The 23,738-nt window shown below is 38.8% G+C and overlaps 1 protein-coding gene across 2 annotated transcripts in view; it reads left to right on the top strand.

The window, feature by feature from the left end:
• Positions 1 to 3,509: 3,509 nt before the first annotated feature.
• The window catches only part of LOC124140018 (sodium-coupled monocarboxylate transporter 1-like), a 39,549-nt gene continuing 19,320 nt past the window's right edge, over positions 3,510 to 23,738 (top strand). The window contains exons 1-3 of one of the 2 annotated variants that reach the window (XM_046507356.2): positions 3,510 to 4,091; positions 21,822 to 22,195; positions 23,356 to 23,421. In XM_046507356.2, coding sequence (XP_046363312.1) covers positions 21,830 to 22,195; positions 23,356 to 23,421 — 432 coding nt within the window. In that variant the 5' untranslated portion in view covers positions 3,510 to 4,091; positions 21,822 to 21,829. Of the gene's footprint in view, positions 4,092 to 21,818; positions 22,196 to 23,355; positions 23,422 to 23,738 lie in introns of both variants that reach the window. The other variant, XM_046507355.2, reaches the window with a different exon arrangement.

Here is a 23,738-nt window from a genome sequence, read left to right as displayed (position 1 = left end):
TTTTGTTGCTATATTAGTATCAAAATGATTTAGATATTAGTATCAAAAATAATTTAAATGTAATGAAGAATTATTTAATCACAAATCTCCTGGTGTTTATAAATATAAGATAACTAACATAGGAAATCCTAAATGTGTCATATATACATTAAAGAATGTCACCAATTGTAAAATCATGATTAAAGTAAGCATCAGTTCTAAAAATTGGAAATAATATACATTCGAGCATAAAAAGTTTAGTATCTTCAAATGAGTCTCCACATGGACAAGACGGATCGGGCAAGATTTGCCATTAGTATCGCCGTACCTTATTTCCCAATTGCGAGTTGTCTGTTAAGATACTTAAATTATATGAACTATATGATCGTTTATGATACTGTGTCATAGACTACATGAACACATAACAAATGTTTAGTAATTATATGAAGGTGATTTCATGAACATCATTTTATCCACAGCTTATTCTGTTCAGTTAGTTTAATTCCAACGGAAAAGTTCATGCATCAATATTTTATGAAGTTATGTACAAACGTAGATTTGTACCCTTGGTAAGTGCATAGAACTGCACATCTTCCGTATTTGCAAACAGACAAAACGATTACTTGTTACACTGAAGCAGATGACATCTTTACTACATTTGCGTTACAAAAGAAACGGAGCATATTCTATCCCAGTACATGGAGAAGAGGATAATCCCATTGTTGTTTGGTCAGTTAAGAGAACTGTTACATGAGAATCATTTGCCAGACATTCTCATTCACAACAAACCAAACACGAATTTAAATATTATATTTACTAAATAATGCAGCCATTATATATGATAAATACGTCAATTAGAGGTGAGGCGCTCTAACAGAACAGAACTTTGGTTAATGAAGACATGAGTCAACAATCTACGTCTTGTTTTATTAGATGTAGAACACAAAAACACAAATATTGGTATTCGTCACCGATGTCTTTTAAACCACATAAAGGCATATAATTTTATTATGTAGGATACATTGCCACCAGCCTACTCTAATTGGCATATAAAAGTCAGCCAAGCATCATCTACGTAGATTATAGTTCCATCGATCGCGACGTCGATGTTACTTTCGTCTACGTAGATGATACATTTTCTTAGACCGTGGCCCTAATACGCTTCCTCAAGGTAGCAAACATGTATGAGATAAATATATCAAATCAATACCTTGCATACTTGATATGCGTGTTTTAGTGCTGACATTGAATTAATTTTGTTGATATGACTCATGTCATTTAAATTGTTAGTGCTGTAAATAAACATATGAGTAACAGTTTGTGGTGTTCTTTCCCTACTGGCCGACAAATTGGTGAAGAAAGGGCTGAGTCCACTTAAACCGTAGGTAACAGGCATGGTATTAGTAATGAATCAACCATTACTAAAAGTGTCTAACAAGTGGGATGTCTGACAGATGAGAGGACACCAAATTTACGGGTCACCAATTCTCTAACAATGAATGTAAAGACACTGGACAACGACGACCACCGGACTTTGCCGGATGGTGACGGAAGCCAGACAATTAAGCGAGAGGGAAGCGGTACGGTTATTAGACCGTGGCTGTACTGTTTTCCTCCTTTTTTCCAACAATTGAAATATTGGGTTCACGTTTATTTGTTCTCACATATGTTGATACCTTTGCCACCAAGGCTCATATGCAAACACATGCAAAGGCAAGTTAGTTGTTAAACCCGGAAAACACGGAAACGTTTGGCACAAGTCAGACTGAGAATTTCATCGGACATAACTCAATTTGCTACTTCTGTGGTAGTCACCAATCAACCCATTTATACTTCCAAAAATAGCTTTAACCCTTTTAAAGCTTTTGAGAAATTCAGCAGTATGGGTTTGGTCTGACAAAGCAAGAAGCACAAAGGGGACATGTTTCGGCCAATGATTAGAGTTTTCTTGCAAGTCTAAGGGTCCAACAGGAGTTATTTCTGCGACATGCTATTTCAAAACCCAAAATTCAGAGTGATATTTATGAAAAGAAAAATTGAAATAATACAAATATAAATTCCTTCCAGGTGAAGGCTATCACTTGAAATCAAATTAACAAAGCAGATTGTATTCAATGACACATCTCTTGGGGTAGAAGTTCATGACTGTCACCATTCTATGGTATTTCTGGAAAGGAAAGTTAACTTACAAAGTTGTAATATACTGAAAGGCTTAATGTTGCTGATTAAGCGCACATATATAAACTCCAATTGACTGCTCAGTAACATTCATTTAATATTAGTAATATTCAAATAAGTGTACTTGTTCCAGGTGTGTGTGACGTGGATATATATATATATATATATATATATATATATATATATATATATATATATATATATATAAGCGTGTAGAAGAAACGTCAACAAACTTGTAACTATGTATAAAATAATAAACAAGCAATGTCCTTCATATGTAACTGTTCTTATACCACCAGCTGTGTCACAGAAGGTCAGTCCATTTGCACGGAAATTTGCGTTTAAAAGGTCTTATAGTATAGATACATTAGGCCAATGGAATAATCTATCAACAGGAATCAGGGATAGTCCGTCAATATCTTATTTTAAAGCTGTCGCATTTGAGCAGCCTACATCACCACCTATGCACTATAATTGCGGTGAGAGATCTACAAACATATTGCACACTAGATTGAGACACAATTGTAGCACACTAAATTCCAAACTGTGTCGTGTTAGTTTATCTGATAATATTTCCTGTAAAAACGGAGCTCCTTGTGAGAATTCATTCCATTTCTTCTTCGAATGTACCTTATATGATGATATTAGGGATGACATTACTGACAGCTATCGATAATCTTGGAGGACAAAAATCTCTACATAGTATTCTTTTTGGTGATCCAAACTTAGATGTTTTCCTGAATACAAATATATTCTTGTCTGTACACAAATTTATAGAAACGACTGACAGATTAAGTAGCTAGCATATTATTGTTTCCAAACTGTTAATCATTTTATAATATTGTTAAATCTATATACAACACTAACATGTACATGTATAATATTAGCATATGTATGAGATGCACTTTCCAGCACATTGTACATGTCCTTCATATGAGCACTGTATATAAATTTATATTGCGCCCTATGTTTCCACAATGTTATGCTTCAACTGTAAATTGTTCATTTTCATTATGCAATATTATGTATAACTGTATAAAGGGAGAAGGTGGTAATAAGTGCTGCACTTGTGCCCAATCCCTTTGTCTTTTTGGACAATACAATATATTTAATAATAATAATAATCATAAGCAACCAATGTATTATGATCAGGGTCCATTGGTATCCCTTCAGCAAGTGCGAATCATTTCCTAACACATCTGTTTTGTCATGTATCACGCGCTATACAGTCGAACCTCGCTTATCCGGACAATTGCTTTTTCTAAAATGTTGTCCGGATTAACGAGTTTCTGAATATCTGAATACCTTGTCAACTGACCAGAACTCCTTCCCCTACCTCAGTTCTACCGAGGTATATGTGAAATGAATGGCAAAAATATGATTAATGAAGGATCGACCAATTACTAATAAAATACATTGTGTTGTACAGACCTACGCAGCATGCTGTATCAGCGCACTGCATTATTGAAACGGCTGAAGAAATGCATATGTAGCCTAGTTTAGACTATGCACTTGTTTTGTGTACAGATACGACGGCGAGGTTGGGGCAACCTGACACACTTGAGCATTAATAGCCATGTTTACCTGTACTAGTTGACTGCCAAGGTTGAACTCATTCATGTGTGAAAAATGTTGTCGAGGCATCTGTAAACGGCTGAAGAAATGCATATGTAGCCTAGTTTAGACTATGCACTTGTTTTGTGTACAGATGTGACGGCGAGGTTAGGGAAACCTGACACACATGAGCATTCATAGCCATGATTACCTGACCTAGTTGACTGCCAAGGTTGAACTAATTTATTCATATATATTTGTTGAGCACGAAACCATGAAGTGTAGCCAGGACATTTCCTTGAAACTATGGGCGGCCATGTTGCTTCAATATCTTAACAGTTTGTGACGGATTACGGATAGAACTAGCACTTTTTTGACAGGTAGGTTTTGTTAAGATTTGTTATCTTGTTCTCTCTCTACCCTCTACTTCCTTAATCACAATTAAATCCTAAATAGACTTTCGGGCCTAACACTGTGGCAATTTTAGACCATCTGTTTCTGTATTTACTTGAGCTCATTTCCCCTAATGTTTACATCATCTCATAAGACTAAGTCATCAATGATGTCAAAGCTGTCGGACATGTTTCTTATGAACAGTTTATGAAGCTAAACAATGTCCAAGTGACTTAAGCACAAAAATACGCGCTATCAATTTGATCGACGTTTGTATGTGATTTTTGGGGAGAGGAGGTGCTAACTACTACTTAAAAACAGAGATCATATTAGTTTACTAATGAGATGGTGATAAGGCTCAGGTTATGAAACAAGCTGAACTCACAGTCTTGAATTACTGCACATTACACTGCCTGGGACCCCAGCTTCAATGGCTACAGTGTGCAAAGATTGTTTGTGAATGAGATAAGCTATATTGTTGGATTTAGTTCTCAGGATATTAGTTCTTGAAATGCATGACGTAGCAGTCCCCTCATGTACTCAATATATGCTATTTCAGTATCCAAGTATCTTCAGGCGACATTTCCCAGACAGTGGAAAATATTCATCCTTATTCCAACACAATATTTACAAGCAAATGAGGAAAAGAGACAAACGATTTCTGTGATGAGTGAAGCACCGTATGTGTGTGTGTGTGCGCGTGCGTGCGTGTGTGTGCGTGTATATATATATATATATATGTGTGTGTGTGTGTGTGTGTATATATATATATATATATATATATATATATATATATATATACTTATTGCCACTTCCACGCTATAGCTATATATTGTATGTAGCGCGGAAGTGGCAATAAGTATGACACTTGTGCCCCATCCCTTTGTCTCCTTCGACAATAAAATATATTTGGAACAAATAAAACAAAACACAAATATCATACCATATTACATGTCTCTTATTCCTGTGTGTAGTATATTAGATACACTGGGAAAAACAGCACAAGTATGTGTGTAGACTTTATGGTCAAGTGCACAGAGCGGATTAACAGTGACAGTGACAAGTGACAAGTGACAAATTGTTTATTTTTGTCTCATCGGAGATACAGGTTGTATGCATATACATTATTATAAAGGTACACTATAAAGTATCTCTGCCACCCACGATGTGGGTTATAAGAGACCATACATAATGCATAGTAAAACAACACGAATATCATCATAAAGTGAGCAGTGGAGAAGAAAGTGAGTTTCATCTTCTACACATCCAGGGCAATATTTACAAAAACGTTGGTTAACTGGCACAGGAGGATTAGAATAACGTCCCAATTCAATCTCGAGCTTCATTGAACCGCATCTTAAAGATGATAAAACCAACCTTTTTATAACGGGGAAGGAGGGCATAAGGCTCTGTATAAATAGCTGTTTTAAATAATCTATAGGTTCTCATTTTCAGTCGGGGGTGATTGCATTGCATGATTTATTATTAATCACTTGAAAGAGTTGAAATCGATTTGTGCGGAGCTCAGATTGGTTTGTACGCGATGCCGCAAAGTGATGTGTAACATGCTCTCGTGCGCATAGCAGATTAGCCAACTGAGTGGATTGCACAGAGGATGAAAGGGTTACAGGCCGGCAAAGCCACATTTCGAAAATAGATAGCCCAAATTGATGTGGCTCTCGCGGCAATGGTTATGGTTGCATGATTGTATAATGTGGCTCTCGCGGCTATGCTGTCAAAACAGGAGAGTCAGCAATGGCATCAAGTCACACATCATTCACTTTGTTAGCTTCTTCACCTCCTCATCTTCCTTATAGTCCATCACCAGACCTTCTTTCTGCACCCTCCTGCAGATACATGATACAATGTTCTTGTCTGTAGTAAAGAACACCACACTTAGTAATTTAAATGTGGGACACTCATATAAAGGTATCGGTAATCGGATTAATTAATTACCCGCTAGAATAGGTGAAATGCACTCAGCTGAAAATGTGGCTCTACCGGCAATAGCCATTTCTGAAATGTGGCCCTCCCGGCTAGACACCGATGAAAGCTATATCATTATTACTTAAAAGATTTGAATTTGGTTTGTACGGTTTAATTGTACGGTAAACATTGTTATAATGTAAAATCTCCGCGGTAAATCGCGTTTTTTAAAACAGTAGTCCTCGGAAAAATCATCCTACGCGTAAAAATATAATCAAAGATTTAAAAGTACTCCGAAAAACCGTCGCGGATTGTCCTGTTTCTGGTAAGAGCTTTCAGCACCAAACATACCTTTATTATTATTCATAACACAATACTATTATTGTCTGATCTTAAGTTTCCGGACATCATACGTTTTCTATCACGAATACTTGCACTATAACGAGGGGTGTGGCATCACACAGAAATTGTAAATACTCCGATCATGGCTTGTTTTTATTATAACGTTGTCTTTTATAAATGAATGAGATGTTTTACAGTTGTTCATGTAAAAAAACTATTAATGTTTATTCAGCGTCCGAAAACTCATTACACGGGGATATATGTTGTATTAATGTTTTATGTTTTACAAAAGGTAAGTAAGTACAAGGTAAGCTTTTCTCAATATGCTTTAACATGGGAAAGGGTAAGACATTGCACGTTTGTAGCAGTATTGCTCGCAGACCTGGCGGGTGCACTGAAGCTATTCCCAATTTTTTTTAAAGTACTGATTTAATTTCGAAATTTTACTGCATCCGCCATCTTTGTTTATTTGACTTTACTTTTGCCACTGACTTATTACATTTGTTGGTATGAATATTGTCCAAACGGCACGAAATTGCTAAAAATGCAATGTTTAAAATATTTCTGGGGGCTCAGTCAACAAACTACGACTGTAAATGTATTGTACAACCGATGCAAGAAAATAACAAAAGATGTTACAAATCCAAATTATGAACATGTGGAACATGAATACTAATACCTGTACTTTTGAGAACAAGAAATTTACAGATTGACGTATTCAGATTTAATTGATATTTTGCTTTACTTTATAAAAATGCGAATTGTATTTATTGTGTTTCTTCATCTACAATTCCACAAGGCACAAAACTTGCTTACATTTAAAACAAATAATACTCTGGTTATTGTGCAAAGAAGAATCCAGTACCAATGAAAGTACCAAAGCAATCATATAACATATCGCAACTCATGGTTGTTAACAATCAGGCCGTCAACATAATGACGGTATTAGTGGGCACATCGTAGTATTTGAAGTTAAACAATGATAACTTCATATTTTTACTCATACAAATTGAACTCTTGTACAGTATTTGAGTTCATGCTTTCATTGGCAGCTTCAAGATATATATTGTGTATGATTAAAATAGATGAGAGAACAACAGTATCGCTAAATGATCCCCCGTGCCGTACCATTTCTAGGAAACGAGTGAACAGTTTGGTATCAACTGTTTGGTTTCGCAAGGTTCGTAAAACATGGTATTACACATAGGCTCGTTTCGTATTTTATTAATCGCCTCTTTAATGCAAACCCAATTATCGAAAACGAACGGAAAATTCCATGCTTGTTTTTCTGCGTGAGGGAAGATAATTTATATAATGTTTTCTAAATTAGACATTAAATTATCGTTCCAACAGAATTCAGAAATTACATATGTTAGCAGTTTAGGAAGTTATACAAAGCATCTTGAAAATGAACAAAAAGAAGAAGAATAGTTTATTTATGTGTCACTATTTAAGCACCCAACCACGTAAGCACTAAGTAAACAATGGCATTTAACCCTCAATTACTATTAGTTGATTAGTATAGTTAACCTGCAGCATTCTGTATCTCTTTGCGTTTAAACAAGGATTGATCCCTGGTGAGTTGTTGGTGAGACATGTCAATACATATCTGGAAGTAAGGGATTAGCCTTAGTCACCACACACACACACACATACACACACACACACACACACACACACACACACACATTGGGTTAAATGCAAACAGTCAGAGACAGTTAAATCTAAACTATTAAGCAAATCCAAAACATTGTTTACCCAGGGTTTACGGAATTTTGTAGACCATTTTCTAATCCAACAAAGAAGTCCATTTGGATCGACCGCTTGAATTCGCCGCCAAAAACGAAATATTTCAATATGCTGTTTTGTAAGTGGGCTTGTCCATCCTAATTCGCCATGGACTGATAGATTTGGAGTTTTGTTAATAACCGCAAGCAAGAAACGAGCAGCTCTGTTTTGAACAGAATTAATACAGCTGAATTGCTTGAGGCCCCTGATTGCCGAACCATCCGAAAGTATATATAGGCTGAACAAGATTATCATACAGTTTATCAAAACTGAAAATTACATACCACCCGCTAATTTAAATTTACAGATAAGAACACCAAGAGCTCTATTTGCTGATGTTGCCAATTCCTTACCAGAATAAGTAATATCCAAATTATATAGCCTGCACCTTGTTGCCTTTGAGAGAGTCTGTGTCTGTAGAGCTGGTTTTGTCCTTGTCTATTTGGTATTCACTCGCTGGAACACAAATATTGGATATTAGCATTGTATTGTGATTTTGAGCATCCGGGTGCATATATGACATGTAAATATGTTTCCGATTATAGTACTTATCCCGCGATATGCCAAGGAGAGGCACGGGCCACCGAGCCGTGGATGCCCGTGCCTATAATAAAAACACAAGATGAGATTGGGTTAAATGGCCGAGGGTGTGCAGGTACTAGTGGGCTACTAAGCTGCGAGTTGTGTATACCAAAATGCTACCGTTGCCATGGCCACTAGCGTGGCCAACGGCGATTCGCAGCTAGCGCTGCTGGCCTGAGACTGCTACCGCTGTCCGGCCCCTACGGTAGCATATTTAAACGCTACCATTGCTTGGCAACTACCACGCTGCCAAAAGCAGCTACCGCTGCTGTCCTAAGTCAGACTACCACTGCCCGGCCCCAGGTAGCCGGCCAAAGCATATCCCACTGCCTGGCCCCATTAGCAAAACCAGTGTGCGACTACCGCCACGGACCCAACTGTCAGCTACCGCTTGACAAGACGACTTCCGCCGCCGGGCCCATATACGTGGAAATTGTTTGCCCCAACGCATGTTATTTTATGATTCCCCGGCTGAAAAATCGGTAAAGAGAAGGTTCCCACTGTGAAGCAGGTAACCCCGGAAAGGTTCCCGCTGAAAAGCAGGTAGCCTTAAGCACGAGTATTAATTTGGAAGCAAGTTAATTTGTTACTAGCAGTGTAGCCCACAAGAACCCCGCCACAAAGCAACAGAGTGCTACCCCACACCCATCCATTGAGGTTGTCTGAGCAGTGGCTGGTGCCTGCTGTGCCCCCCCGTTAAGAAGTCATCCAGGTAATGCATGATCTGACACGTTGGAAGATGTGATTGCATGCACCATTGCAAGAAGGTACTAAACGTTTCAAATATGGCGCAAGATATGGAGCAGCCAAATAGTAAGCATTTATCAAAATAGAACTCACCTTCGAATCTGATGCCTAGCAGCTCGAAATCGGATGGGTGGACTGGTATAATTCTAAAGGCCGACTGAATGTTTAGTAGTGCTCCCTTTCCCAGTTGTTGAACCATATGAGTAGCTTCATCAAATCTGGCATACACAACGGAGCAGGCCTCTGTGTCTATGAAGTCGTTTATAGATTTACCCCTGGGATAGGATAGATGGTGAATTAGACGGAATTCCTCCGCATGCTCACTCAGATGCTGACCATAGCCTGGCTGCTTCTTGGGCACCAGGCCTATTGGGGATACTTGGAGGTTGTCCAGGGGGGTGTCCTTGAAGGGGCCCGCCATCCTCCCAAGGTCGACTTCCTTTTGTAGTTTTTGTTTGACGTAGCCTGCCGTGTCTTGGTGCGTGGCTGATCGCAAGTTTCGTGCCAGGCGACCAGTGCGGCTTCCCTTGAAACTCGAGCTTAAAACCAAAGCTAAAACCTACCCATAAATAATTTGCATCTCTGTAATTGACCTTAGCATATTGGTGTAACCAGTGTGCCATTTCATTGAGATCCACGGGGGAAGGGGCCATTGATTTACCTGCCTTGACGGCTGGTTTTCTGTTAAGGAAAGGCTGATTGGGCTTGTATGGGGTCGGTTGGACCCCATTCCCTCGAAAGCAGGTCCTAGAGCTGTGGGAATTTTTGCCACACTTACCGCATTTCTGAGTATACTTACAGTTGACCCTGCTACGGCCAAATTTATTGAAATGCCAGCATACCTGACTTGCGATGTCCCCCTGTACGCTTGTCATTGCGCCCCGTCCACCTGACTCTGGTTGTCGTACCTGTGTGACCATGTACATGTACTTCAGCCACAACTCCCCGTCAATGTTGTCCCAGCGTCGTGAGGGGTCCCTTGGCATTCTGTGTTGGAATTGTTGGTTGTATAGGTTGACCAGGCATCCACCCCCACCCCCCCCCCCCCCCCCCCCCAACCCCCCCCCCCCCCCCCGAATCGAAGTGCCGCCGTTCTTATGGTTTCCATGTAGGACAGAAACCCATGCGTTGTGCGGGCCTCGGAGTGCCTACTAACATAGATATACATGAAAATGTGGAAAGCTGAAGTCCAGCTTGCCAGGGACTTTGGTTGCTGCTTTATTGGTTTAAATATTATTTTACCTGAGGAATCGTACGCCATGGTAATCGTACCATCCTGGTGACTTTCCTCGGTGTTTGGTAGGATTGTGCCGAGGTCGACAAACTCGCCACGCCAGATTTTTTCCCTTACCTGTTGTTTGACGTGTGCGTCAATCCCATCCGCACGGAAGGATAGGGAATCCCCGTATCCTGCGTTCTGATTGGCTGGCCAAGCCGCGTCACCGGTCGCGATTGTGTAAATGCGATACGGCGAGTGTTGAAATAGATGTTATTCAAAGCGTAATCAGCGAAACGGTCGCGATTGCGTACAAAGGAAACGTACAAAGCGAAAGCGATTAGATACAGCGAAACACGTTTGTACTTGAAGAGTGACGGTGCGCGAATGATGGACTATAACAAAGGCGGGATGATGCTTGCGCGGGATTATTGCCCCGGGCACGGTGCAGGGTGGTGACCCGGGGGTGACTGAGTTACAAGGGTTGATTGGGTTACGGGCGTAATTGGCCAATGGTTTGGATACGCGCGATAAAGTCATTTAGTAGTTAGTACTAAATGTAATTGTAATAATTAATTTTATAAATATTCGGTTTGCTTAATTTCTACTTTGAAAAGCTTCGTTGGTATGTATAATTTAGCACACGCACGGTTGGGTGCAAACCAAATTATGTTTATTTCTCATAAATTAAACCACCAGCGGCGGTACTGGAGCATATATCTAATACAGAATAGTACATCAAGGATGCAATTTCCATGTAAAGATAATGTATTTCTGAAGCTTGAGTACATGAACTGGTTGAGTGACGTATTTACGTGATTTACATCATTAAAATATAAAAGAATCTACACAGTGATACAGGTATAAATGGCGAGTTGTGATTTATTTAAGAACGAAGTCAGTAATTGGGGATTTAACTTGCGCTTTCCGACATTATGCGTATTTCGCACACTGTTAAGAACGAATTGTAATTCATCTATTCATCTACCCGTGTTGTATCTACTTACATGTTCATTAATGCCAACATCACAGGACAAAGTAAATAGTTTGTTGAATGTTGTTTCGTGAATATTGCGTAACACATTCCCAGAGCACAAACCCAAATGGGCCGCCCCTTTGTGACAGGTATTAATTAGAGAATGAATTGCCACCACATTATGTCCCGGCACTTTTATGACATGTAATGAACCTAGTCAATCCATGGGTCTGTAACAACTTTATAACATCAAAGCAACATGAATACGTAATTCGTATTAAATCAAAAATTGACTTATAGGTTATAACATGAATATTATTGCGATTTTGAGGATAAAAGTGCAACTTTTGTTTTGGGATGAAAGTACAAAAAAATACCCTTAAAAAGACATGATTAAAGAATTTCAGAATCAACTGTATTTATGCACGACTTCAAACAAACTGAAAAAGTATACATATATTTATTAAACTATATTTACATGCATGGTACAAAGATTAACATTAAATAATAATGTTGGTCATGTTTGTTAATTTCTACATTTCATTGTTATTGGTCGTCACGATATGGCTGAAATACTGCCGATGTGTGACGTTAAATCTTAACTCACTCACTCATTGATATTGGTATTCTGAGGATGTTGTAATTATACACGGGTTCTGGTCTTCTTTGACGTAGAATACATGAACTGGTTGAGTGACTTTCTGCCATCAACGTGAGAGGATTACCCACACATATACCCACAATCCTTTGACAAAGAGAAAGAAAGGATCATAAATCGTACAGATATCATATCTACCTGGTACTAAAAGTTCACTATCCATCTCCTCTGATAACAAACTGTTACATTTTATATCCCCAAGCACCAATACTCAGTATGCTCATGGAGTAATTGTCAAAATCAGAAACCCGAATGAATTCCTGTCTGCATGGTCACATCCGGTGATAGTTAAGATCTACAGATCTACTCTGACAACATGGCAGTCTGTATTCATTCATCCCAAAAGTCCCCCACCAAGCTTCCCCTTATTAATTCTTACAAAAACAAAGAGTGGTATTTTGGGAGATGTCCTACTATGAATGGGAAATTGTTCATGCTTTTAACGTATTTTTTATTCAGTAAATGAAATTGCTAAAAACTGCCCAAGAAACAAAATTATATTTATCAAGTAATATTGATATGTGTTGGTTAATATATATATACATACATATTATAAAACATAATACATATATACATTAAAACAGAACACAAACGAGTGGCCAACAGTTTGGTCCGGTTGATGGAAAAGTATTCAATTATTAAGAAAAACTATTTAAGTCTTTAATACTTAATACATATCTAAAAATATGAATAATTCTTAAGAACGTAGGATGTACATAGGGACTAAATTCAAAATAGCTAAATTGACAGATTTTGTTTCCCATAAAGCACTGAATTAAAACTCTAACCTTTCGAATAGAAAGATCAATCGTTTCTTAAAATATTGTAGTTAGGGCATGTGAAAAAAATGCAGTATATGGGATAGCCACAAGAGCATGCATGATGCGTTATCTGAGATGTGTCTTTCAAGCCGATGGAAGTTTATCACTACAACCGAGTCCGGGGCGATAAATGATTATGTGACAAAATCTGGTATTACTGAATATTAGTAACATTGTCCAATTATAATAATAGTTTAATAATCCTCTATATCAGGTGATTATTCCAATTATTAATGGTATCAGGAAGGAATGACTTAGCAATCCGACAATACCTAAAGGATACTCTAATGCCCCTAGTCAGAGATGCGAGGAACAAAGGACAGAGAGCTTCAATGTCAGTTGATAAATTGTATATAAATAATGTATAATTGCATACTGGCCATTCACCTCCACCATACAGGGTGGCTCAGAGCAGACGACCGGAAGACACCAGACTGAGGCTCTCGTAAAGAGGCTCGGGTGTCATTAAATAACGAGCAGAGCGAATCTGTGATTCGATCTCATGAACAATGGTTTCTAGAACGCCTAAGGGGCGCATCTTCTCCAGGCGAACTGCGACGACTGGGCCACCTGTGACTTTCAATTAGTATAAAACACAGGAGATTTAATGTCCTTATTCAAAGAGAATTTTCAGCACCATAAACTAAAGATGCGACTGTTTAGTGGCTCATAACTAGGTTCACCTACGATGCACCCACGTCCATTGTACAGTTCACCACGATAAAACATATTTTAACTCATGTCACAGATGAGCGATGGGTCACAGGACCGTAGCTTGTCATTAACCTACATTCATATCGACATTAATATCAACGTCACCCCGTCTGTCTGTTTGTTGTTTAGCGCCGCACTCAGCAATATTCCAGCTATATGACAAGCATAGTCACCTTTTACGGCAAGCATGGGTTGCTGAAGACCTATTCTACCCCGAAATCTTCACGGGTCTCCACGCAATTGGGATCGATGACATGTATCAACCAAGTCAGCGAGCCTGACCACCTGATCCCGTTAGTCGCCTTTTACGACAAGCATAGTTGCTTTTTACGGAAAGTATGGGTTGCTGAAGATCTATTCTACATCGGAATCTTCACGGGTCCAGCACCCATACAAGGATTAACGCAACACAAGCACAGCAAAAAAAGTGTAGGTTTCCATCTTCCGGATACCTTCCCATTTTGGATCCGGCCCGGATACCTTCCGGAAACCTTCCCAAAAAAATGTCAAAATTTGGGGGTTGCATTTTGTTCACTTAAGTGTGAAACACTTGAAAATCTATCTGGAAAATACCAAGTAATCTGAAGGTTGCTGAAGGTAAGTAATCTGAAGGTTGCTGAAGGTATCTGGAAGGTTTCCGGAAGGTATCCGGATGCAAATTTTCTTCATGTCTTGTATCTGGTAAATAATGTTAGCCTGTGCATAACAGATAGCTGTTGTAATATTCTGTGTTACTTTAATGGTAAATATCCTCCTAAAACTGAGATCTATGGGCATGCATTATTGGAGAAGACAATTGTTCATTTCATATATTGTTCTTTTCAGATGTTAAGGGTATTTAATGAACAAACATCAGTTCTCGTATAATGATATCCTTAAATTTCATGTCCAGACTTCCAGTTTGTACTGGGAAAGAAAAAAAGTCATTGACAATGTGCGCACTTGGGCCTTTGGTCCCAGTGAGATGATAATAAGACTTTTTGTAACGGTACATGTACTTGTTATATCCAAAATGCTAACTTCATTGAAGTTTGCCTCACCCTAGTTTTATGGTACTACAGTGAGCTCTTCCTCAGTTACTGTGAATTCTTTTATTGAAAGAGATTGAGAGTTAATTTGACACTGGAGTTGTAATCACTGCTAATACATGTGTATTCAGATAATATAACAACTACGTGCTTAATACTTCACAAATATCTCAAGAAATAGGCATTTTAGTTATAATTGCAGAAAAACTTAATGAATGACCCCTTCACTATTGCCTTGATCCTACACTTCAACCCTTCATGAGTTATCACTTTTGAGTGTGAATTTGACCTTCAATATCAGTGATAAATATTTTTTTTAAATTTCAAAGAGCTATCCAGCACATAACCCAAATAGGCTGTCCTTTGGTAGAATTCAACATAACATTGACAAAAATATGAAAATAATATAACCAGTATATGTATAAGAGTTACTAAGACTTCTGCAGAAAAAGGCAATTTAGGGCAAAATGAAGTTTATGTAGGTCACGCACGACCTTTTTCCAACTTCGACCCCTGCCCAAAGGAAGAGTTAGACCACAAACAAACTTTTTGTCTGGTTGTGACTTTTAACTTTGACATAACAGATCAATGTGTCATCAGACGTTCTCAGAGCTAAGGAAGCATGTGTTATTTATTCCTGAGATGCCCAAACAATGCATGGTTTCATAAGATAAGTGTTGCTATTAAATTGAGACAAAATCATGAAACATCCACATTTACACAGCTGGCTAATGAAACATAAGCAACAATCAAATTATCAATTTCTTTTATTCATATGCCTATAGTATATCACACATTGAACAGTGTTCACACGATGGTTCCTGATGCAGTATGCAATTTCACCCTATTCTTCAATACTCATAACAGAGTGTGATAACTGTTCGCTTGAAAGTACCTACAGATCATGTTCACCAGTTCAGAGAACTTACTTTCCCTCAAACCTCCTTTTCTTTCTATATTGCCATGAATGAACAGGAACCAGGATGAGGGGAGGCCAGTTGGACTCTATCCCTGCTGCATTGTGTTAGTAGAATTGTGAACTTTCCATTTGCTGTTTGGGTCCACATTTAAAGACAATAAGTCCCATTTATCATTCCTTTCAAGTGTTTACCACATGGCTCAAGACAAGAATTTCTTGAATGTCCTGGAAGGATCCCACTCCAGCTTGGCATTGGTTGGTCTTCACACATTAGCCAGACAAGCCTTTGTGTGTCCCAGTACAATTTGGCATACAACTTCTCGGTCGGCCTCCATTGAAATAACAGGACCTTCGTCATCGCTGTCTGCAAATCACCTCTGATATCTGGAGGGGTGCACTCTCTGTTAAGGACTCCCTTGTCTGGTCCTTCCAGACTGTCAACCTGGAGTACTCATCCAGGGATCTCAAGCAGTTTCTGCAGCATTATGGACAAAGATTTTAGCAATCAAAAAGAATTGCTGCCACATTTACTTACATATAGAAGGCAGCAAAATCACTTAAGTTAGCATATGTGAGTCTTGTTAAATGCCAAACATTTAAGATAATCTCAAATCTCGACCAGACAAACCAGTGATTAATGTTATGAACTCGGTCCAGACAAACCGATTATAACTGTTATGGACAATATCTCACATCATTGTGGTATGATAACATGCGATCAATGAGCCTACTCACTGCCTGATCTATTAATTTGGCTGGTATGGCAAGCATAGACTGCTGGGAATCACAATTCTTCCCGTAATTATATCTTGCATGACTGTTACAAATATTGGGACCAAACAATAATGATATGTATTAGGGCGTGCTAAACTTAGGTATTAATTTTTATAATCGTTTAACATTTTTATCACATATCAAATATCTAAAGACTAAATGTCTGAAGGCACTTGACTTCTTGAAAGTCGTTTTTCATTCAAAATGGGGAAGGGATCAGACAACCCTACTTCATTTTTATCGTTCTCTTATCCGTTCTGAACTCGATTAAGGCTTCATCATTTATGGAGGGGCATGTAAAAGCATCTTAAAATTATTAGATCATCCAGGTCAGAAACTTTGTCTTGGAGCCTTTAGAAGATCACCAGTTGACCAGCTTATATGTAGAGGCTGATAGCCATCTCTCAAACGACGTCGAATTAAACTGTCATTGCAATATGTGAAAAACTTACACTCAAGTCCCTAGAATCCAGCATATGATTGTACATGTGTGTTTAATCCCATGTATAAACAATTATTTCAATCAAAACCAAAACTTAAAGACCTCTAGGGTTTAGAATTAAGCCACATATTATCGCAGCTAATATTGATCTTTCTGCCTTCTCACCTTCCCGGTTACTGTCTACACCGCCCTGGCAACTAGTCAAACCGGAGGTAGACATAACAGTAACTACCCTAAAAAAGCTAACACAAATCAATTGGTCTATCAACAAGAATATGCCCAATTAAGGTCAAAATATGGTTCTCATAACTCTATTTTTACCGATGGTTCCAAGGATGATGGCAAAGTTTCAAGTACCACTATCATTGGATCTGATATGGTGTCGTATTGGACATAGTTGCTACACCAATGAATATTTCTTGAAAGATGAGAATCCTCCGTTTTGTGTCCCTTGTGATGAGAGAATCACAGGCAACCATGTTTTGCTTATCTGTTGATTTTTCTCTCACAAGTGATAACTGTTATCATTCAACATCTTTAAAAGAACTGTTTTAAAATATCAGTGTTCATTTCAGTCTCACTTTTGTTTTTAAAGAAAACGAATTATTTGATTATTTTTTAATTGTTTTAGAATAATAGGATATTCTTGTTAACTGAGATTTATGAAGACGGTGGGGTTTAAAGTAGTGTAAAATCATTGTCCCCCTGACAGCGGCACGTGAGTCCATCTATATTGAAATATTAGATATCAACAAGTGTTTTAATTCCTTGATGGTGCTTTGGTTTTTGATTGATTGATAAACATTGCGTTTAAGCAGTCGCGACCAAAGCGATTGCATAGATCCTGCTGGGAATCATGCAGCAAGCAAAAGCACTGTAAGTCCCTACAATCCCCAGGTAGTTGGTCTAGCTGTAGTTGCCAGTGATCTATAACCTTATTTTACTTTCTATCGACTGAAAATTCTTTGTTTTATTATTGTTAAGGTTTGTTTTATTTCTTAACTATGATATTTACCTCATTGTTTGACTGTCCTTTGTAGACAGGAATTTTATCATCATAAACATGTTCTCATCGCGACATGGCTTCAATATTGCCGATGTAAAAGTATAACTCACTCACATGTACAAATCAAGCAAAACATGCAAGCCAATCCACTCACTTCAACCATCTTACATAACTCTACTCTCATAATCACTTACAATTCAACCACTCACTCACTCTCAGCACACAACCCATACATACAGTCAAACCACATTAAAATATCATTGTGATCTTAACAGATAAAACTGTACAACTTGTGAACCAACATGAAGCGAGAGAACTCTTCATTGTAGATTGAAATGGCACACAGACGCCGAACAAACCTAACCAAACACAACAGTAACTCGTTCTAAAAACATGCCAAGCAAACGTCTAATATATGTATTACTGCCTCCTTTCTTAAGCTGACAGACTATTTAAAATGTCGTTAAATGCACCTCACTCACTGACTCATCTCCCTACATTAAGTTTAAGTTTACACCATCGACTATGCATATGTAAGGTTCATAACAATGAGTGGAGCATATGATCATTAAGTCCCAAATACCACTGACACAACTACTGCAGCCATCATCTATCAAAACCATGTCGAATATCAGCGCCCGCAGTGTGTAACACTGGGGGACTATAGTCACGTGATTCGGCGTCAGTTAAACGTGCTTCCCATTCAGTTGACCAACAGGCTTCCGAGAGGTGAATACAAGGATTTTACTCTGTCAAGGTGAGACACCCGCATATCAAAGTTTATCTCAAGACGTAATACCTGTGTACATGGTTTGGTTAAACATTACACTGGAAGTGTACTAGTATTTGATTCTGAATGTGATGAAGTGAATCTCGCTTCTAAACTGTTCACTGATTGTCACTTTCAGCACGTGCTTACAATTATGTTTCTAAAGTACATTACTGATAACTCGGCCATTTTAGTTGGTAAATTCTGTATACATCCACATTACGGTCACATAAGGCGGTTTAGGGTAATAATATGTCAAAATGTCTGTTTAACTTGTATATCATCTTTGTCCTAGTTAAAATGTCTCGCATGTCCCACGGATATCACAGTCTAACGGATCAACAACATCACATTTGAAATTAAAACACATCCGTATTCTTCATATTTAGCTTAAAACATCGTGAGTTTAAGTGAACAATTGACTTGCCTTTGCATGAGTTTTGGACGGGTGCTACTGGTTGGGCAATTTCGGCTCCCCTGTTCGTGAATACCTGATTCACCACTATTTGTTTCATCAACACATGCTTACATGTATGATATACTGGAATCGTACACTGGACGGATTAGTGGGGATTTCTAATTAGTATGGGCATGGCGGTTGTTGCTTTTATTTATTGGCTGGACACATCAAAGTACTCACGGAAATGAAAAAAACCTGTTTTTTCGATTTCAGATTTTAAATAAATGCAGTTAATATACAAAATATATAAATATTCAAACAACATAATTAGTACTAATTGGGCCTTGGCACAAATACAGCGTATCCAAGGTTTTTATGTCTTTTTACACGTAAAAGTGTGTAAAAATGTGAATAAAACAGACAATTGTGAAACAGGGCATAACCAGGTGTAAGTAGATCAAGGTGAACGTCCATGACCTATGACACCTTGACGACAGGTGAGAACAGGTGCATAAAATAAAACACACGTGCCGACCGTTTACAGGGGTCGTCTCATTGTTCAGAAAAGCGAATATTGTGATGGAGTATCACAGACGTTATGGTCCCGATGTGATATACAACAGTTAATGTTGATGTTTAGGCTGATTTGTTGTTATTATTATAAATTAGGACATAGGCATGACACTAACAGATACGTGTTTACATGGGTGGAATTTTAATGTGACAAGTTTTTTTATGTATAGGAATGAGTAGTTTATTACAGTAAGAAAACCATGCTGCCTGTTGTTAGTAGTAAGAGTTTTTGTGATGGAATAAAATAATGGGAGTCGCATCAACACAACATCCACAGCATGAGATCACAGAACTCATGTGTCTGAGGCTGAAGAAGTATCTTCCGTGTCATCGAGAGGAATGACAACGGGTTGTATACGGCTCACGTCAACGCCGTCCCGCTGGCGGAATGCATTTTCAGTACCGATAACGTGTTCCTCAGCGGCCTGCCACACCGCTGGAGTGATTCGGGCAAAAGATGCATAGACGAGATCTTTCACATCTGACAACTTAAAGGTTGTGTTGTGTTTTGCAATGAGCTCTATAGGATTGAGCTCGCAGTGTCGCACTGGAGTGCGCAAAACGACGTGTCCATGTAGGACAGCAAGGGCATTAGTTTTGTACACAACAGGTTTCTTGTGCATTTTGATTTTTTCCATAAGCTGTTGCTTCGTTTCTTTTGGAATAAAAATGCACATTGCACGATGTAAGGTACGCTTGCATTTGTGCCTTCAGGCTGCTCATGGTGGGAGTGATGGATTCGGGCTCCCGCAAGTTATGATAACTTGCATTGTCCAAGACAATGAAACTGGGCTGTTCAAGGCGCGGTAACAGTTGGTGTTCCATCCATTCTAGGAACACCTCACCGTTCATCTCCTTATGATAGTCATCGGTGTTCGACTTGGCTTCAAATACAAGTTCACAGCCAGTGATTAAACCCTCGTTACGACTACCAGCACGCAAAACAATAAGCCGTTTGCCTTTACCAGACGGTACCGTTGGCGCCTTGCTTCCATCTGTTGGTAACAACATGTAGTCGGTCGAATGATTCTTATTGACCCACGTTTCATCGGTATATACTATTTGAAAGCCTAAAGAACGATAGGTTTCCAAATCTCTGAGATACTGGGATCTCATGCTAAGGATAGAGTACTTTTCACGAAATACGCCTCTATAACCACCGCGGGCTTTGTAGCGGAACCCCATTTCGTGAAGAGCAACTATCATTGTCGTATTGGACACATTGATGGTGTCCTGAATTTCCTCTCTAATGCGTTTGCATGTCGGCGGTATCTTCCGATCATACAGACCGTCTTATTACACCTTTATCAAAGCTGTCCAGTTAATGTTTACGACCACGTTTAGGTTTTGAGACGACCCCTTCCTGCTCTTTTTTATTGACAACTGAATATACCCTTCCGTATGACAATCCAAGGGCTACACTTGTGCGGTGTAATACCCTGTCGACTCTAATGTGAGGTTTACCCAAGTCTCTTTCTCTCGTAAAGTACTTATGAACATTCTTGATCAATTTCGCAATCTCATCAGGACAGTGTTCTCAGTTATGCATGTGCTTTGTCAGTGGTTAGTGATTTGTGAGTGGCATTGTGGGATAGTGACTCAAAGTCCAAAATATCAGACAGTCAAAATAACATATTCCCTGTCATTATTATCGTGTACATTTACATAACTGTTGTTTTTCATGTTGTTTTGGTGACCTTTTTTACAGGTTCATTTGCAAAATGCCTATAGTCTGTTTCTGCTATGTCAATTTGGACTTAGTTTTATTTTTGAATGTTGAAAGTGACGACAAATTACCTCCTGTAAAGTACATTTTGTATTGAGCACTGAGATAAAACTAGCAAATCCAGACTAGTACTTTTCGAGTTGTTTTGTTATTTCGTATTTACATCTACGTAATGCTTTGTGTCGATTATTAAATCCAGCAAAACATTTTTTTTTCATTTCCATGAGTACTTTAGTGGCGGTTTGTATGGCATAATGCTTGTATTGTTATCAGAAATCACGATGAAAATGTCATTTAAATTTCTTAGCAGGGACGGCAATGACGGAGCGCTACAGCTTCAACAGCGGAACAAAGAACACCCTCAAATGGGAGGACTACGTTGTGTTTGGAGGTACACTTCTCATCCCTGCCGGGATTGGCCTCTACCATGCGATCAAAGACAGGAAGAAAAACAGCCCGTCAGAGTTTCTGGTTGGAAACCGTCAGATGGGCACTATCCCTGTAGCTTTGTCGGTGACGGTGTCCTTTATGTCAGCGTTGACGTTGCTTGGGATGCCTGCCGAAGTCTACAACTACGACACGATGTTCTGGTGGCTTGCCCTCGGCATGGTAATGGCCGTGGCTGGAGCAGCGCATCTCTTTCTGCCCTTCCTGTACAGGCTTGGGGTAACCAGCGTCTATGAGGTAGGAAGCTACTGATATTAACTTTCACTGAATCCCACCCGCATCGATTACATTCTGTTGTTATTCAGGGTTTGCCAACGCAGAGCGGGACAAATTCGGAATGGCCATCGGTTCGAACTTTACAATATAATAGGATCGGGCAACATTCACATCATTGGAAGGCTATGGAAGAGATGAAATCTTGTAATGTGTATCACAATTTCTATAGCTCGTTTTGCACTGGGTCATGCAATGACGTATGATCAAACAAATATTGTCCTGTATATTGTACACATTACATAAAGTAAGGTAAAGCAACTTTGGTCGAGGATAGTAGGTGGCTGTGTTCGGCAAGCTTGAAGAATTTCTAGGGCTTCGGTCACTAAAAAACATTGGCAAGTGAACTTTGTTCGAAATAAGCCGCTGTGGACCCAACATTGAATGGGCCACCGATAAGGAAAAATGGTAATGTGACTGTTAACATTCTCGAGCCCCATAAAGCAGCTTGGGTTGTATCCAGGGAACTGATCATGAGAATAAAGTTTGAGTGCATGCTGATCCTTTGACTGGGGTAATAATGTTACGCTTGGAGCATGCTTCAAGGTGTGGATTTGGCGCAGTTCAAATATGCACGTTATCATACCTATACTTACTGATGTGTGACTGTATTGTTGAGGGCACGGGTGTCCCAGTCGTCACATTATTGACTTTTTGAGTACGAGAATAAAACTCAACCCGATTGGAGTTTGTCAACACCTTGTTTGATGTTTGATGGTTATGTGAGCCTCAGTCTGCAATATGCGAGCTACATGTATATCATAACAGTCGTGGGTTTTTAATTGTCAGCAACATCCTATGCTGTCGGGGTACAATGACCCAGAAGAACCAACCAAGTCACCATGCCTTTTCATCTGATTATATGTAGTTGTTTCCTGCTACAATTATGAATACAAGTTTTAAAACATGGAGATGGTAGTGGTGGATGGGTAGTTGTGTATAAGTAAAAATGTGTATATTGGTAAACTTTAATATAAATGGTCGCTGTATGGCTGCAATAATGCCGATGTGACGTTAAGTTTTAACTCACTTAAACAAACGTATACAACAATAAAAGTTATGTTTTTTTGTACATGTTCAAACAGTACTGTCTTTCGTAATGCTGTGTCTATTTTCAATTACAGTACCTCGAACTGAGATTTGGGAAGCGAGTTCGGATACTGGCATCTCTTAACTGGCTTATTCAAGTGGTAAAACATTTACTTGTATATGCACATGTATGAAGTAGCATTATGGTAGCTGAAATACGCCAAAGACAATTTGAGAACTGTTATGGGCTCTCGTCCGTGATTTTCGTCCGTCTCGGTTGTACTAAGACTAAGATTAAAATCAGATGTGTACAATCACAAAAATGCATAGTCCCTAATGGAAGTGAATAAACCTTTTCAATAATCGTAAGAAATACCTACAAATAGAAGCGTCAATAGTTTGACTATATTATAAGCATCTGTTTATGAATTACTATCAAATAGTGATGACGGCAGGTGTTCGTGAAAAAGTGAGCGCG

The sequence above is a fragment of the Haliotis rufescens genome, unplaced genomic scaffold (assembly GCF_023055435.1).
Source record: "Haliotis rufescens isolate VD_foot unplaced genomic scaffold, xgHalRufe1.0.p SCAF_5, whole genome shotgun sequence".
NCBI lineage: Eukaryota > Metazoa > Mollusca > Gastropoda > Lepetellida > Haliotidae > Haliotis > Haliotis rufescens.
Note: the sequence above shows the minus strand (reverse complement) of the source record. Positions and strands in the feature narration are given on the sequence as shown.